Here is a 19645-nt window from a genome sequence, read left to right on the forward strand (position 1 = left end):
GGTTCCGGGTTCAGTCCCACTGCGTGGCACCTTGGGCAAGTGTCTTCTACTATAGCCTCAAGCCGACCAATGCCTTGTGAGTGGATTTGGTAGACGGAAACTGAAAGAAGCCTGTCGTATATATGTATATATATATATATGTGTGTGTGTTTGTGTGTCTGTGTTTGTCCCCCTAGCATTGCTTGACAACCGATGCTGGTGTGTTTACGTCCCCGTCACTTAGCGGTTCGGCAAAAGAAACCGATAGAATAAGTACTGGGCTTACAAAGAATAAGTCCCGGGTCCATTTCCTCGACTTAAGGCGGTGCTCCAGCATGGCTGCAGTCAAATGACCGAAAGAAGTAAAAGAATAAGAGTGATGTAGTTTTGTTAAGCTTTCAGCATTGTTAGAAACTTTCTTCATTTTCCTTTTCTTTTTCTAAAAATATTTGTTGTTTTCACACAACTAAGGCTGGTCCTTAAGGAGATAATTTGCTCCAAACCATATCTTTATATATAAAAGAGAAGTTGTGTGTCTGTCTCCTACGATTTAGATTCCTAACTACTCCCACATTTTGCAGTGCTGTTTAACCAAAACCGGGTATCTTATAGTCGTGATTCATATCGGGCCCTTCTGGGTATTAACGTGCGTCTACGATGAGTCTACGATTTAAAAAAAAATTTAACATCATTTTTTCCATTTTAATGCATTTTTTCGCTATTATATAAGGGAAGTAACTCTCTAAAAATGTCTACGATGAGTCAACGATTTAAAAAAAAAATTTACCATAATTTTTTTTCCATTTTTAATGCATTTTTTTGCTATTTTTTGGCTATAACTCTCTAAAAATGCTTATATAGTTATTTCCCTTACAAACCCGAGCAACGCCGGGCGATACTGCTAGTTCTTTATAATATGATTTTCTGAGACATCACTTTGGTAGAAGAAAAGTTAAAACCTCAGACAAAACATCCTGCATTATTTTTTCCAGTTTTTTTGCCTTCCCATTTCATTTCCCACTGGGGTCAGTTTTGCTTATATCTGTCCAGGCTCAATAAATAAAAAGAGCAGGCATGGCTGTGTGGTTAAGAAGCATGGTCTCAGGTTCTGTACCAATGTACTGCACTTTTGGCAAGTGTCTTCTACTATTGCCCCAGGCTGGCCAATGGCATGCGAATGGATTTGGTAGATGGAAACTGTGTGTGTATGTGTTTCTTTATTAACCACAAGGGGCTAAACATTGAGGGGACAAACAAGGACAGACAAACGAATTAAGTCGATTACATCGACCCCAGTGCGTAACTGGTACTTAATTTATCGACACCGAAAGGATGAAAGGCAAAGTCAACCTCAGCGGAATTTGAACTCAGAACGTAGCGGCAGACGAAATACGGCTACGCATTTCGCCCGGCGTGCTAACGTTTCTGCCAGCTCACCGCTGTGTGTGTGTATGTAGATATGTAAGTGTGTGTGTGTGTGTGTATACACACACACAAATATATATGTACATTATATTTATATTTATAACTGTATAATAATATTTCATAATAATATTTTATATTCCAATTTGAAGCGACAATATACAAATGCAAAAAAAGTTATTGAATTCGACCAAAATTGATGGATGAGTGTTTAGCCTAATTGGATGTGCAAGGAGCCATTTTAGCGTTGATTTGTGGGTTCAATCCTGACTGGGGTTAGCTCATCATGTTTCAGTCATTTTTTTGTATTTATAAATTGTCGCTTCAAATCAGAGAATAAAATGTTATTGATGTATTATTATACAGCTATTATTATACTAAGAAACATCCATAGTAGCTTTCTTTCCATAACTTACAAAGCCTTCTGTGTTTGTTTACAAATATTATATATATATATATATATATATATATAAATATGATTACATGTATATATATATCTCGTCGTCGTTTAACATCCGCTTTCCATGCTGGCATGGTTTGGATGGGTTGACTGAGGGCTGGTGAGCCAGAAGGCTGTCCTAGGCTCCAATCTGATCTGGCAAAGTTTCTACAGATGGATGCCCTTCCTAATGCTAACCACTCCAAAAGTGTAGTAGGTGCTTTTATGTGCCACTGGTACAAGGGCCAGTCAGGCTGTACTGTCATTGGCCATGACAAAGATTTCACTCGCCTCAACAGGTCTTCACAAGTGGAGACTATTGCCCGATGATTGAAGGGTACTCTTAAATGGGCTGCTTATGCAACACTGGCATGGTTATAGTTTCACTTGACTTGCCAGGTCTTCTCAAGCACAGCATATCTCCAAAGGTCTCAGTCACTTGTCATTGCCTCGGTAAGGCCCAATGTTCGAAGGTCATGCTTCACCACCTCATCTCAGGTTTTCCTGAGTCTACTTCTTCTACAAATTCCCTCAACTGCTAGGGTATGACATTTTTCACATAGCTGTCCTCACCTTTTTGCAACACATGACCATACCAGTGCAGTCATCTTTCTTGCATGCCACATCTGATGCTTCTTAGGTCCAACTTTTCTCTCTGGGTGCTTACACTCTGTCAAGTATGCACACTGACATTACACATCCAGCGGAGCATACTGGCTTCATTCCTTGCAAGCTTATGCATGTCCTCAGCAGTCACAGCCCATATTGCATGGATGTTCGCACACATGCATCATACAGTCTACCTTTTACTCTGAGCAAGAGGCCCATTGTCACCAGCAGATGTAGGAGCTCTCTGAACTTTTCCCAGGCTATTCTTATTCTAGCAGCTACACTTTCAGAGCATCCACCCCCACTATTGAATTGGTCACCTCGGTAATTGAAGCTATCAACTACTTGTAGTTTTTCCCCCTGGAATGTGATGGAAGCTATTCTCTGCACACTTTCAGTGTTTATTGTCCTTGAGCATTTGCTACACACAAAAACTATCTTCCCAGTTAGCCTTCCATTGATGTTGCTGCACCTCTTATGTGTCTATAGCTTACACTGGGTACATCTTGTGGAGTTTCTACCAACGCCTTTTCGATATGTATGTGTGTGTGTACCTCTCTCTGTCTGTCTGTCTGTCTGTCTGTCTCTCTCTCTCTCTCTCTCTCTCTCTCTATCTATATATATAATATATATATATATATATATATATATATATATATAGTCGTAATTTATAGAAAAACAAAAGACAAAGACAGTTGTATGAACAATAAGCAAGTGTATTACTTTGACACTCAGGAAAAATGAAAAAGTCTTTTACATTTTGAGCTTACGCTCTTCAGCAGAAAGGAATAAGAGAAAATAAGCAGAGAGAGAATGAAAAAAATCTGCTTGGAGCTTTTAGTCGAATGAATCAACGCCAGCACTTGTTTTTTAAGTATGGTACTTATTCTGTTGGGCTCTTTTGCTGAACCACTAAGTTACGGGGTTGTAAACACACCAACACCAATTGTCAATTAGTGATGGGGGGACAAACACAGACACACACATACACATATATATGACGGGCTTCTTTCAGTTTTCACCTACCAAATCCTTTCACAAGGCTTTCGCTGACCTGAGGCTATAGTAAAAGACACTGGCCCAAGGTGCCATGCAGTGGGACTGAACCCAGGACCATGTGATTGGGAAAGAACCTTCTTACCACACAGTTATTCCTGCACCTTTATATATATATACACATACATACATCTGCATGTATGTGTGCGTTTTCGTGCTTGTATTTTTCTTCTACCATTGTCTGACAACTGGTGTTGGTGTGTTTACATCCCCATAACTTAGTGTTTCTGCAAAAGAGAACAATAGAGTAAGAATCAGGTTTTAACCTTTCTGTTACCATATTTCTGTTGAGATGTTCTGTGTTTCTTTCAATTAATTTTAAATATAACAAAGAATTTAGTAAAATAACTTACTTATGATTAAGCTAGTGTCAGGAACATAAACTGTGATTAAGGTTTGGTGGAAGATTTTATTCAAATTTGTACTACAAAGCCAGAGCAGGTTGGTATCTAAAGAGTTAAGAATTCTTTCTCAATTATATATGTTAACACGTTTGTTACCATGTTTCTGTTGAGATGTTCTGTGTTTCATTCAATCAATTTTAAATATAACAAAGAATTTAGTAAAATAACTTAGTTATCATTAAGCTAGTGTTAGGAACATAAATTGTGACTAAGGTTTGGTGGAAGATTTTAATTCAGAACTTTTGAAAACAAGACATTTGTACTACAGAGCCAGAGGTGGTTTCAGCCAGAATGGTATCGAAAGGGTTAAGAATTCTCTATTATATATTTTAATCCTTTTGTTACCATATTTCTGTTGAGATGTTCTGTGTTTCTTTCAATCAATTTTAAATATAACAAAGAATTTAGTAAAATAACTTATTTATCATTAAGCTAGTGTTAGGAACATAAATTATGACTAAGGTTTGGTGGAAGATTTTAATTGAGAACTTTTGAAAACATGACATTTGTACTACAGAGCCAGAGGCTGTTTCAGACAAGTTGGTATCAAAAGGGTTAAGAATTAAATAAGTACTGTGGTTGAATCATTTGACTAAAACAACTTCATGGAAGTGCCCCAGCATGGCCACAGTTTAATGAATGAAACAAGAAAAAGATAAAGGGGAAAAGATAATCAATGTAGAACCATAAACAGGATAGATTGTTAGAGTACCAAAAGAGACATGTTGTGATATTTGTTCTAATTCCTTGCATTCTGAGTTCAAATCATGTAACCTGTTTGGATGTTTGACTGAATTCCTCAGTTTAGAGCCCCAGTTTAGCACCAATGCCTTGCCACTGAATACCCTTAACCCTTTAGTACTCAGATTATTTTATCAAATGTAATGCTTATTTAATCACACTGCTTTTAATTAATCATGCATTTCCCTGTAACTTTGCCATTTTGATGATGTGGCTGCGTATTTTTAGAACGACATTGTAGGATTGGTACAAGAGGCTGGATCTGGCTGGTTTGAACATAAAAGAGGTATAATATTTGAGCCAGACATAGCTGGTTTAAATACTAAAAGGTTAATGGAATCTGCTTTGTTGTAAAGCATTTGAGCCAAGTGTACAGTTTTGAGATCTTCCTCTCTCCTTCTTTCTTGTGAATGTACATGGCATAATGGTTAAGGTATTACACTCTCAATTGCAAGTCACAGTTTCAATTTCCAGACTAGGCTGTGTGTTTTGTCCTTGAGAAAGACACTTCACTTCAAGTGGTTTCAATCCACTGAGCTGTGAATGAGTGACATCCTGTTCAGAAGGAACATTTTGGTCACTTGTACCCAATGAAAACCAAATAAATGATCCTATCAGATTCAGGACTTGAGGCAGTAATGTCCAGGAGACTTAAAGACCCCATTCAGTCATGAATGACCATAGGATTGCACCTAGAAAGTTCACCTCTGTGACATGAGTCCAGGCAAGGTGGTTTGTAGAAGACCAGCAGTTGTCTATGCATACCAGCCTCTCCTCTTGATACCACCAATGTTGTCCAAGGGAAAGGCAAAGGGGCTGATACAGCTTGGCACCAGTGATGCCACAATTCATTTCTACAGCTGAGTGAACTGGAGCAACATGAAATAAAGTGTCTTGCTCAAAAACACAACACAGCCAAGACTGGGAATCGAACTCGCTACCTCATGGTTGTAAGCCCGACGCTCTAACCTCAGAACCATGTGCCTTTCCCCCCACCACACACACATATAAAGGGTAAACAGTAAAGACCCTCTTCAGTCATTGATGACCATGGGATTGCATCTAGAAAGTTCATCTCTAAGGCACAAGTCTGGGTAAGATTGTTTATGGAAGACCAGCAGTCACCCATGCATACCAGCCTCCCCTCTCCATGCCACCGATGTTATCCAAGGGAAAGGCAAAGGGGCTGATACAGCTTAGCACCTGTGATGTCACAACTCATTTCTACAGCTGAGTGAACTGGAACAACGTGAAATAAAGTGTCTTGCTCAAGAACACAAAACACAATTTGGTCCAGGATCAAACTCACTCTCTCATGATTGTGAGCCCAATGCTCTATGCGTTCACAGGGACTTATTAATTTATTCTCAGCTGGTCATCTGTTTTCCTTCCTAAGTGAAAAATAAAACGAGATTTTATTTTGTTTAATTCCAACGTATGTGCCAATAAGTCGAAATTTTCAATTACACGTTGTTGTTGCTTCTTTATTTTAATAGGTTTTCTGTCTGTCTACAGACAATAAACACATTGAAATTTATTCCATCTTGTTTCTCAATTACCCTGGTGATTGATATATGTGTGTGTATATATATGTATATATATACACACACACACACATATACATATATATATATATATATATATGTACGTCTGTGTGCGTATGTGTTGTATATATATATTCATGTGTGTACATATATATATGTATTATATATATATATATGTGTGTGTGTGTGTATATGTATATATATATATATGTACGTTTGTGTGTATGTTAGTGTTGTATATATATATATATATATATTTATGTGTGTGTATATATATATATACATGTATATATATATATATGAAATAGTGTTATTTTATTGCATACAGTTAGGGGTATAGAAAAAAGGACGTTGAAAATGCACTGAGATTCATTTAGATTTTTGTTTTATTTAAATAAACTCCATTCAAGAACAACTATTCACACACAAACTCATTCTACTGTTTGACGTGTTGAATTTATACAACTAACGACTTCAATTTCGGACACAGTCACAACTGTTAATTGACAGAGTCTACATATACGTAAGTGTCGAATGTTTAGAAAACAGACAGTTAAAAGCTAAATTTAATGCCTGCATACATAAACAGAAACTGTAACTATTCAAAGACTGGACTACATAGAAACAACTGTCCACTCTATCACTCAACGGATTAGATTTAGAGAACGTTATTTTGGGACTGTCACCAGACATGTTCATTCAATAGTGCCAGCCTTGATTTTTTCCAAAAAATACTGTCACATATTAACACATAGGTAAGAAACCTACAAAAATTTCTAAGATTGCTACTAATCATGAAATCTTTTAACAGATAAAATTCAGATAGCCCTGACTGCTAGGGATTGTCACTAGATATGTTCACTCAACTGTGACAGCTTTAACTAACAACTTGAAACACATTGTCACATGACATTAAAGAATGAACACAGCAAAGAACTTACAAAAATTTCTAAAACTTGATCATGTGATCACCCTTGACCAATCAAAGCATGTCTGAAACAGATGTTAATTTTATCCATGTTCTCGATAAAACAAGACAATTTTTGAATTCCAATCAGAAGCAAGGCAGTTGCACCATAGCTCCATATCTTTCTATATCTTTCACCATAGATCCATAACTTTTGGAGTGGAAAGTAGTTGAAAAGTCTACACCATATGTTAACAGAGCTAAAAAATGTAAGCTATACATAGCAGAAAGAACTAAAATCCTTTTCAAATCCAAGAACTCTCACTGCTGAATACTAGATCTGAAATTTTTAGCAGTTGTAAGCATATGGCTAAGTTTCTGTGGATGAAATTGGAAAGTCCCTCCCTCTCCTGATTGAATAATTGTACCACAGACTCTAAGCCACTATCTTTCCAACCTCATATTTTATGGTCGAAGGGGAAAAACTTTAATTTTCCCCTTTTAATCCCCTTAGGATTAAAATGCAAGCTGTGTTCTTTTGAAGCACATCTCCTTATTTCAGTATTCCAAATCCATATGTAGATGTTATATTTGTGTGAGGTATGCATAAAAGTTAAAAATACTGGTAAACATTTTCTGTAGAGTAAAAATATCAAAATAATGTAGTTGGAAATTTTTTGGTATCATTTTATTCACCATTACACAGCTTGCATTTTAATCCTATCTACAATATGTGTGTGTGTAAACCAAATGAAATCATAGGTACATAGATAGATAGATAGATAGATAGATAGATAGATAGATAGACAGATATAGATATATAAATAATATATATATGCATATATACGTACGTATAAGTACATACTTACATATATATTTATATACATATGCAGGACGTCATAGAATGTAAACAACATGATATACGAAATACAAAAACATGGAATATGAACTTTTTTTGTGAACAACGAAAGAAATAAATGGAAAACAGGACAAGTAACATAAAGGACGACCCTTCATCTGTTGGCGGCTGTTTTATCTACTCCGCATTTTGAGCAATTACAAAAAGATGTGCTTTCGTCAAAACAGTTAAAACAACCAACAACTGATGAAGGGTCGTTCTTTATGTTGCTTGTCTTTTTTGCCATTTGTTTCTTTGTTGTTCGCAAAAACAAGTTCTATACCCCTGTTTTTGTATTTATTTGTATTCATATTTTTTCCTATTTCATGTTGTTATCTCTATGAGGTCCTGTACACATATGCATATGTATATACATATATATAAGTATGTATAATATGTATGTATATATGCATATATATATATTATTATATTATTAACATGATTGATGGCACCGCATCCATTTCCAAGTAAGTTTTATCTTAATAATTTTTATCTTAATAAAGTTTTATCTTATATATAATATATATATATATGTATATATATGGTGTGTGTGTTGTCTGTGTTTGTCCCCCAACATGCTATTGCTTGAACACCCAATGCTGGTGTGTTTACAATCCTGTAACTTAGGAAACGATGGGGGAAGGAAAGAGAAGATAATAAACTTCTTGGAAATGGATGCGTGCCATTCAATCATGTAATAATATAAATAATATATATATATGCATATATACATACATATATATACATACTTATATATATGTATATACATATGCATATATGTGTACAGGACATCATAGAGCATAAACAACATGAAATAGGAAAATAATATGAAATACAAAATACAAAAACAGGGTATATGAACTTGTTTTGCGAACAACGAAAGAAACAAATGGCAAAAAAGACAAGCAACATAAAGAACGACCCTTCATCAGTTGTTGGTTGTTTTAACTGTTTTGACGAAAGCACATCTTTTTGTAATTGCTCAAAATGCGGAGTAGATAAAACAGCCGCCAACAGATGAAGGGTCGTCCTTTATGTTACTTGTCCTGTTTTCCATTTATTTCTTTCGTTGTTCACAAAAAAAGTTCATATTCCATGTTTTTGTATTTCGTATATCATGTTGTTTACATGATATATATATATATATATATATATATATATATATATATATATAATATATATACATATATACATATACATATACATATATACGATGGGCTTCTTTCATTTCTGTCTACCAAATCCATTCACAGGCTTTGGTTGGCCCGAGGCTATAGTAGAAGACACTTTCACAAGTGCCACGCATTGGGACTGAACCCGGAACCATTTGGCTGGTAAGCAATACACACATACACATACATGCATACACCCACATATATACACGGCATGCACACATATATGCACATATACATGCATACACACAAGCACATGTATGCCCATACGTTCATACATACATATATGTTGGTGTGTTTATGTTCCTGTAACTTAGAAGTTCGACAAAAGGGACCAATAAAATAAGTACTAGGTTATGCATGTGTGTGTCATTGCCCCAGAAACAGTGAGGTATTCAACACTATTGTGCAAACTCTCCCTTTACTAACTAGAGATCCAAAAATGAATGACATCTTCAAAACACACAAACTCATCAAATGCAAAAACAAGACAAATTGCTAAAGAGACTACTAACAAATGTGAAGATTTACAAAGCAACCATGAAACCAATGGTTGAAAAATGTGGATGCCCAAACTGTGGAACCTGCCCCCACCTGCTTGAAGGCTCGGATTTCATTTTCAAAGAAGGACAGATGTTCGCAATTAAAACTAGTTTCACTTGTGCCTCTGAGAACCTAATTTATGTAATAACCTGCTCAGGTTGTGGACACCACTATATTGGACAAACGAGTATGACCTTGAGAAAGAGAACCACTCTACATAAGGAGCAAATTCCTCTCAGGGAACATATAAAAAAAATGTGCAGATAACATCAAACCAAATTTCACAGTCTTCCCTTTCTAACAGTTACCTCTCTTACCCACAACAATAACAATAATAATGACAACCAATTACCTCCCTTTATTTATCTATTTGTGAAGTCATTCACTCGTGAATTTCATCACAGACAACATGGACAAAATTTCTTCTTAAGAAAAAATATATATTCAAATAAGTAAATTTCTAACAGTTACCTCCCTTACCCACAACAATAACAATAATAATGACAACCAATTACCTCCCTTTATTTATCTATTTGTGAAGTCATTCACTCGTGAATTTCATCACACACAACATGGACAAAATTTCTTCTTAAGAAAAAATATATATTCAAATAAGTAAAACATAATATCATGAATAGCAATAGTGAAACCGGTCGATACATTAAAAATTATATTAAAACTATGTAAGTGTGCGTATTTTCCTTTTTTAATTTCTTATATACATTACAACTCACCATGTGGGGATAATCGAAATTCCACTTTTCTAGTTTGGGGATTTGGTTTGCAAGATTCTTTATGTGAATTTATGTGTTGAAGCATATTTTATTGTGTCTGGGGAGAGTTATTCTCTTTTTGTTAGTACCTTAGTATTTAACACATTCACCAGTTCGATTTCCACTCATTTACTTATTCAATTTTTCTAAAGTTTCCATTGTATCTTGCAACCTTTTCAGTAGTTGTTAACTCTGTCCATTATCTTCAAACAAACAAAAAGAACACAGCTCAGATAACGGACAGAGTCAACAACTACTGAAAAGGATGCAAGACTCAATGAAAATCTTAGAAAAAATAAATAAGTAAATGAGTGGAAACTTTACCGTTGAGTGTGTTAAATACTAATAACGCACTAAAGGAGAATGACTCTCCCCAGACACAATACATATATATACATATATGTATGTATACATATATATACATTCATGTGTATATATATATATATATATATATATATATCTACACACACCACATATATGTAGATAGATATACACATACATACTTTGTGGGTATATATGTGTGAGTGTACTTATATATATATAATAATATATATATAATATATATATATATATATATATATATATATACATATAAATGTGTGTGTGTATATCTATATGTGTATGTGTGTATATATCTATCTATTATATATATATATGTGTGTGTGTGTGTATATATTATATATATATATTGTGTGTGAGTGTATATGTTCACATGCAAATACTATCATTAGCAACATTAGTATTGTCATTAGTATTGATAGTACCATTAATATCCTCATTATCATACTACTACTGTTACTACTGTTACTGCTGCTGTTGCTGCTACAAGCATTCATCACAACCACCACCACCACCACCACCACTGCCATCATCACTATTGTTATCCTCATCATCATTGTCAGCTTCATTGCTGTGATCATCGGTGTTTATTGATTTTAAATATTCATCAGCGAACCATCCATCACCATTAAGCATCACTAAATTATGTAAACTATATTGCAAGCTATCTTCGAAACAGTCACTGATATAAAAATCAATACCTGTTATTGTCGCTGTTGTTGTTGTTGTTGCTGTCACCACATCTGTTGCTGCTGCTGCTATCGTTGTTGTTGTTGTTGTTGTTGTGTAGTTATGGTCAGGACAAACATTAACCTGATCCATGCTAAGTAGACAATCGACCAAACAGGTGTGATCCACTGACCCAGTGGCTCTCAGCTAGAGTCCATATGAGTCAGTGGTTCTCAACTAGGATCAATATGACTCAGTGGGTCTCAACTAGGGTCCAATTGGTTCAGTGGGTCTCAATTAGGGTCCATATGACACAGTGGCTCTCAACTAGAATCCATATGACTCAGTGGGTCTCAACTAGGGTCCAGTTGACTCAGTGGTTCTCACCTAGGGTCCAATTGACCCAGTGCTTCTCAACTAGGATCCATATGACACAGTGGGTCTCATTTAGGGTCCAGTTGACTCTGTGGGATCTCAACTAGGGTCCATATGACTCAGTGGAGTCTCAACTAGGGTCCATATGACTCAGTGGAGTCTCAACTAGGGTCCATATGACTCAGTGGAGTCTCAACTAGAGTCCATATGACACAGTGGGGTCTCAACTAGGGTCCAGTTACACAGTGGAGTCTCAACTAGGGCACACATGACTCTGTGGGGTCTCAACTAGGATCCAATTAACTCAGTGGAGTCTCAACTAGGGTCCAGTTACACAGTGGAGTCTCAACAAGGGTCCAATTGCTTCAGTGGGGTCTCAATTAGGGTCCAATTGACTCAGTGGGGTCCATATAAGATTTTGTTTTTACAAATTGTGTGCAATAAATTGGTTATACTTCTACGGTACACTAAATGTTTTAGCAATTTAATTACAATAATATAATTATAAAATTGTGAACATCATCATCATAATCATTATCATCACCACCACCACCACCATCATCATCATCATTATTATCATCATCATCATTGTCCATGCTGGCATGGGTTGGATGGTTTGACCAGGGCTGGTAAGCTGAGGGTCTGCACCAGACTCCACTCTGATTTGGCGTGGTTTTTCTATGGCTGGATGCCCTTCCTAACACCAACCACGTAATGGGTGCTTTTACATGTCACCAGCACGGGTGCCGGTTGCATGATGCCACTGTCTGCCACGGCTACAAATTCATTTTGCTTGATGGGTCTCCAGGAGGCCCAACACCCAAAAGGTACATTTTACGTGCCAGTGGCACAGGTGTCATTTACATGATGCCAGCATCGACTGTGACGTATATTTTGTTTATGCTTTGTTTTTTAAGATGGTACTCTTTTATTCTTTTTTTTTTTCTTTTCCTTGTTTCAGTTGCTTGACTGCAACCATGCTGGAGCACTGCCTTGAAGGGTTCAGTCAAACAAATCGACTCCAGGACCCTTTTTTTCAAAGCCTGGTACTTATTATACCAGTCTCTTTTGCTGATCAGCTAAGTTATAGGCACATACACACACCAACACCAGTTGTCAAGTGGTGACAAGACAACAAACGCAGACATAAGGACATATACATACATACATACATACATACATACATACATGCATGCATACATACATACATACATAATACATACATACATACACACACACACACACAAGCATATACATGATGGGCTTCTCTCAGTTTCTGTCTATCAAATCCACTCACAAGGCTTTGTTTGGCCTGAGGCTATGGTAGAAGACATTTCCCCAAGGTAGCATGCAATGGGACTAAACCTAGAACCATGTGGTTGGAAAGCAATTTTCTCACCACACAGTGAGATTTTGAGGAAAATTTGATTTGGCTTTTAATTCTTAGAAGGTTTAGGTACTCTATACAGGTTTTTTCATTGGTCTATGATATGTCTGAATTTTCTGGTGTCACCCAATGAGAACACAGACATGATAAGCTCAATCAACAAGATTATGGTTATTCTTCTTCCACCTTCAAATATTGGTGTTGTAACTTTATATCATGATGGAATTAATAAGGCTTTGTTAACCCTTTTCAAATCAGCCTGCCTGAGGCTGCTCTTGTCTCTATCATACAAAATTCCAATTTTAAAATGCACTAAATTAAAAATTTCCATGAAAATTTCATGCTAATTTATGATTTAAACACCCAGTTTAACTCTTTAGCATTCAGATTATTTTGTTAACCCTTTTGTTACCAACCCGGCTGAAACCAGCACTGGCTTTGTAGTACAGATATCTTGTTTTCCTAAGTCTTGAATTAAAATCTTCCACCAAACCTTAGTCACAATTTATGTTCCTAACACTAGCTGAATGATAACCAAGTGATTTTACTAAATTCTTTGTTATATTCAAAGTAATTAAAAGAAACTCAGAGCATCTCAAAATAAATACAATAACGAAAGGGTTAAATAATCTGAATGCTAAAAAGCCAAGCTGGCAGGCAGTGAGCTGGCAGAAACATTAGCATGCCATGTGAAATGCTCAGCGGTACATTTTGAGTTCAAATTCCGCCGAGATCAACTTTGCCTTTCATCCTTTAGGGGTCAATTAAATAAGTATCAGTTACGTACTGGGATCAATGTAATCAACTTAATCTGTTTGTCTGTCCTTGTTTGTCCCCTCTGTGTGTAGCCCCTTGTGGGCAGTAAAGAAATAAGATTATCTTGTTGAATGTTGTAATGCTTATTTATTAATATTGTTTCAAATTTATCCTGCATTATCTTGTGACTTTGAGATTTTGATGATGTGATAGTTTATTTTCAGATTAGCATAGTACGGTAAGTGTGACAGGCCAGATATAGGCAGTTTGAATATAAAACAGGTAGAATATTAGGGCCAGATATGGCTGGTTTAAATGCTAATGGGTTAATAATAGTTTCAAATTTTGGTGCAAGGCCTGTCATTTCAGAGGGTGGGATAAGCCGATTGCATTAACCCCATTGTTTAGGAATACAGTGTGTCTAAAGGATGAGATAGATGGTCATGATTGGAATGCTTTTGGTTGATCCTAAGTCTGTTTGGGGAGGGCTGACCTGAAACCCAACAACAACTTCAGACTTCAACAACAACAACCCACACCTTATTATATTTTGAGTGAAACACACTGCATTTGTTTCAAGGAGTTTTTACTTATTTTATCAACTCCAGAAGGATGAAAGGCAAAGCTGACCTTGGTGGAATTTGAACTCAGACTGTCAGACCAGATGAAATGCTGCTAAGCATTTTGCCCAGAGTGCTAACAATTCTGCCAGCTGGCTGCCTTGGAATAATAATAATAATAATAATAATAATAATAATCCTTTCTACTATAGGCACAAGGCCTGAAATTTGTGGGGAGGGGACTAGTTGATTACATTGACACCAGTGTTTAACTGGTACTTAATTTATCGACCATGAAAAGATAAAAGGCAAAGTTGACATCGGCGGAATTTGAACTCAGAATGTCAAATCAGATGAAATGCTGCCAAGCATTTTGCCAGGCATGCTACCAATTCTGTCAGCTCGCTGCCATAAAACCAGTTTATTAATGACAAAATAATTAAATTCTTTGTTATTTTTAAAAAGTTGATTGAAACAAATGTAGCGTATTTCAATAGAAATGTAATAAGGCAATGTAATGAGTCTGAAGTTGTTGTAGTCAGGCCTTAGGTCAGCCCTCACCAAACAGGCTTTTAGGATTAATCAAAAGCATTCCAATCATGACCATCCATTTCATCTTTTAGACACAATACATGCCTTTCGCTTTTATTGTTTTCCATTCTGTTGTTTTTTCTTTACTCTTTACTCTTTTAATTGTTTCAGTCATTTGACTGCAGCCATGCTTGAGCACCGCCTTTAGTCGAGCAAATCGACCCCGGGACTTATTCTTTGTAAGCCCAGTACTTATTCTATCAGTCTCTTTTTGCCAAACCGCTAAGTGACAGGGACATAAACACACCAGCATTGGTTGTCAAGTGATGCTGGGGGGACAAAGAGACACACAAACATATACACACACACACATACATATATATATACATATACACGACGGGCTTCTTCCAGTTTCCGTCTACCAAATCCACTCATAAGGCATTGGTCGGCTTGGTGCTGTAGCAGAAGACACTTGCCCAAGATGCTATGCAGTGGGACTGAACCCGGAACCATGTGGTTGGTAACCAAGCTACTTACCACACAGCCACTCCTGCCTTTAATTCTTATCTTTTCTTTTTGTAGACAGTAGGATGTTATTAAAGAAAGATTTGGCTGTCACATCTAACAAATAAAATGACCCGCTAGAAATAACAGCCAAATCTCTTGCTGTCGTTGTCATTAATGTTTTTGTTGTTGCTATTTGTTGCTTTCTTGCTGTTGTTGCATATCTTTTATTTCTTTCCTCTTTATTTCTGAAACAGATAATACTGTGGGGCCGTCATCTGGAATCCCTCTCGCAGACTTGTGCAGATGTGTGTGCAATGGGAGTCCCATGTGTTTACATGCAGTGTGATGTTAGCAACAAAGAAAATATTGACCAACAGGTATGGCAAAATTTTTCACATCAGTACTTCTACTGCAACTACTACTACTACTACTACTACTACTACTACTACTACTACTACTACTACTAATAATAATAATAATAATAATAATAATAATAATAATAATAATAATAATCATAATAATAATAATAATAAATAATAATAATAATAATAATAATAATAATAATAATCATAATCATAATCATAATAATAATAATAATAATAATAATGATGATGATGATAATAATAACAACAACAACAACAACAACAACAACAACAATAAATTTGTATAAAATATGGGCTACAACAAATATTCTGCTCAATACCACAGATTTGCTTGTCAGTTGTTTAACCTTAAACCTGTTGAGCATGTCCCTTAGTGGCTGACGATATGTGCATCTCTGATCATGACCAAGATTAGTGAGGAAACATCATAGTCATGTGTTGAGAGGAATTCTATGGGGTTTGGATAATTTTCCTTTGGAAACATGGGTGTTTTGTTAACATCCTTAAACAATCCTTATTCAAGGACCTTTTGAGTAGGTTGGGCTACTCAACCTGAAGAAAATTTTAACAAGGTCATGCGTTGTTTATCTTGATATGAGATCACCATACCACACACATATGGTTGTGATGCATGTACCTGGTATACCCTTATCAGACAGGTAGTCATGATGGGTATACTGGGCTTCATATATTTTACCCCAGTGTCACTTTGAAGGCATGCACTGCTCTCTCATTCAATTATAATAATGATAATAATAATAATAATAATAATAATAATAATAATAATAATAATAATAATAATAATAATCCTTTCTACTAAAGGCACAAGGCCTGAAATTTTGAGGGAAGGGACCAGTCAATTACAGTAATGGCTGCAGAAAGGCAACTTAAAAGGGCCCACTGGGACATTAGGGTACAGTGCTCAAGAACAAGCTCTCAGAACAAACTACTCCAAATATCACATTGATAAAAGCACTGACTCACCACAGTGTAGGATCTGTTCTGAGAAAGGAGAAAGTATAAGCCTAAGCCATATTGTTAGTGAATGCTGTAAGCTCGCACAATACGAATATAAAAGGAGACACGACAATGTGGCCAGATATGTCCACTGGCTGTTGTGTGGTAAAGCAAACCTCGAGAGAGCTGAACAATAGTATGAACACAAGCCAGAGGGAATAATGGAAAACAAACATTACAAAATACTCTGGGATTTTAACATGCAGTGCAACCAAGTCATAGAGGCGAGACGACCAGATATCATGATCATCCATATAAAGATGAAAAAGAAGCAAAGATAATAGATGTTGCAATACCAGGTGATTTGAGGGTGAAATGTTAGGAAACAGAAAAGATTGTGAAATACCAGCCACTGCAGGATGAGATAGGAAAGTTATGGGGCATGAGGAAAATAATGGTGATACTGGTGGTAATTGAAGCATAAGGAGCAGTTTCCAAGGGCTTTGAAACATACTAAGAATATTGGAGTTGCTGTCAGGCTCAAAGTGATCCAGAAGATGGTATTGTTGGGTACAGCTTGCATTCTAAGGAGAGTATTGTCTCTTTGAGTCAGAGGAGAAGGCACTACTTGAAACCTTTGCTGATTTGTTATTGCCTGCTTTCAAGTAGAGAATGACCTTGATAGGATGAAGGATAAAGTCTCAACTTTGGTAGAAATTGAACACTGAATGTAAAAGTGCTGGAAGAGATGCTGCCAAGCGTTTTGTCCAACACACAGACAATTCTGGCAGCTAGCAATAATAACATTACTTATACTTTTTGCCTTCCTTTTAGCAAGAATAGGAGAGTTCTGTTGGTTTAATTCATAGTAAGAACAGCATCCTGGGGTTTGGTGAGACCAAAATCTCCACAAACCTCAAACTGCTGCTGCTTCTGCTACTGTTGCAGTGGTAACACCAACTATTTTACAGAGTGGGGGGGGTTCATGGCACCACCACCAATGAGGCTGCTGCGTAGCTCACAAGACTATTTATTGATAAATAGATAGATAGATAGATAGATAGATAGATAGATAGATAGATAGATAGATTGATTGATAGATAGATAGATAGATAGATAGACAGACAGACAGACAGACAGACAGACAGACAGACAGACAGACAGATAGATAGATAGATAGATAGATAGATAGATAGATAGATAGATAGATAGATAGATAAACAGACAGACAGATACATAGATAAATAACAGACTGACAGAGAGATAGACAGAAAGTTAGATATACTTACATACATACTATATATATATATACACAGATGTTAAAGGATGATGATGATGTTTGTGTATCTATTCATCTATATTTCTCTCTCTCTCTCTCTCTCTCTCTCTTTGTGTATGTGTGTGTGTGTGTGTGTGTGTGTGTGTTAGTACATATATCAGTTGAGATTTAGTCCTATCTAATCTGTCAGTTTAGACAATCTGTAGTTGCTTTGTGTTTAGAACTTAGCATGTTAGGTTTCTATTTCATCTTGGAGTTAAAAATCTTGCCAATAACTGCTGGGGTTAATCCTTTTTTAAATGGAACTGCATTTCATTACCAAAATTCATTGAATGGAAGAGAGTTTCAGTCATCTGCTGCTGGTAATTTTCTTCCTTTTTTCTTTTTTTTTTCTGTTTTGTTTTGTAGGCAAGTATATGTCAAGAGAGATACGGTCCTGTTAGTATTCTGGTAAACAATGCTGGAGTGATGTATGGAGGAAAAGTCTTGGAACTTGCAGCGGAAGATATCGAAATGTCTTTCAAAGTTAATGTTTTGGCACATTTCAGAGTGAGTAATCTTAAGATTTCATTTTCTTTTTAAATCTTTGTTTAAATCTCAGATCATTGCTGATTGAGCTGACCAATATTTAAAGGCCATTCCAGCCATGACCAGCTCATCTTTCTTGTATATCAGGAACTACATTGTCTGCAGTACTCTCCCTCTCTTTCTCTCTGATTCTGCCTCTCCCCTCTATCTTTATCTGTCTGTCTGTCTGTCTGTATATTTAATTTACAGAAAAACAAAAGATGAAGTCAGGTGTATGAACAACAAGCAGGTGTATTAGTTTGATGCTCGGGGAAAAATGAAAAAGTCTTTTATGTTTCGAGCCTATGCTCTTCAGCACAAACGAATAAGAGAAAAATAAACAGAGAGAGAATGAAAAAAGGTGTGGATTTAGCATTCAAGCTGTGTGTGTGTGTGTGTTTTTGTGTGTGTGTGTGTGTGTGTGTGTGTGTATGTGTGTCTGTGTGTGTTTATTAAGACAATTCTTTTATTCTCTATCCTTTATGATTTTAATTTATCTTATATATTCACTGTCAACTATAGCTAGTCCCGTTTGCAGATTACAACCCCAAAATCATTCTACCCACCATCAGTGTACCCACATGCAACAAATAAGAACAACATGCCAAGGAGAACTCAATATATCTAGTGGAGTATCTCTTGTTTTAAACACCAAGCACCCAAAGTGACACAGCCTGTACTGATTGGTGCAACACAACCAGATGCACAATATCTTACTCCTAAGGGACAGCTGCATGATGGGTCAAAATGATTGCTGTGTTGAATAAAGACTCAATCTAAATCCATCTTCTGCTTCCCTCATCAGTTATATATGTATATATATACTTTATTTAAAGCAGCAGAAAATT

General features: G+C 36.2%; 1 protein-coding gene across 1 annotated transcript in view; it reads left to right on the top strand.

Annotated features, from left to right (window-relative positions):
• The window catches only part of LOC118767231 (short-chain dehydrogenase/reductase 3-like), a 95022-nt gene extending 75631 nt beyond the window's left edge, over positions 1–19391 (top strand). The window contains exons 2-4 of the mRNA XM_036511502.1: positions 15866–15988; positions 18639–18779; positions 19320–19391. Coding sequence (XP_036367395.1) covers positions 15866–15988; positions 18639–18779; positions 19320–19391 — 336 coding nt within the window. The remainder of the gene's footprint in view (positions 1–15865; positions 15989–18638; positions 18780–19319) is intronic.
• The last annotated feature ends 254 nt before the right edge of the window (positions 19392–19645 follow it).

This window comes from Octopus sinensis, linkage group LG20, assembly GCF_006345805.1.
Source record: "Octopus sinensis linkage group LG20, ASM634580v1, whole genome shotgun sequence".
NCBI classification, from domain to species: domain Eukaryota; kingdom Metazoa; phylum Mollusca; class Cephalopoda; order Octopoda; family Octopodidae; genus Octopus; species Octopus sinensis.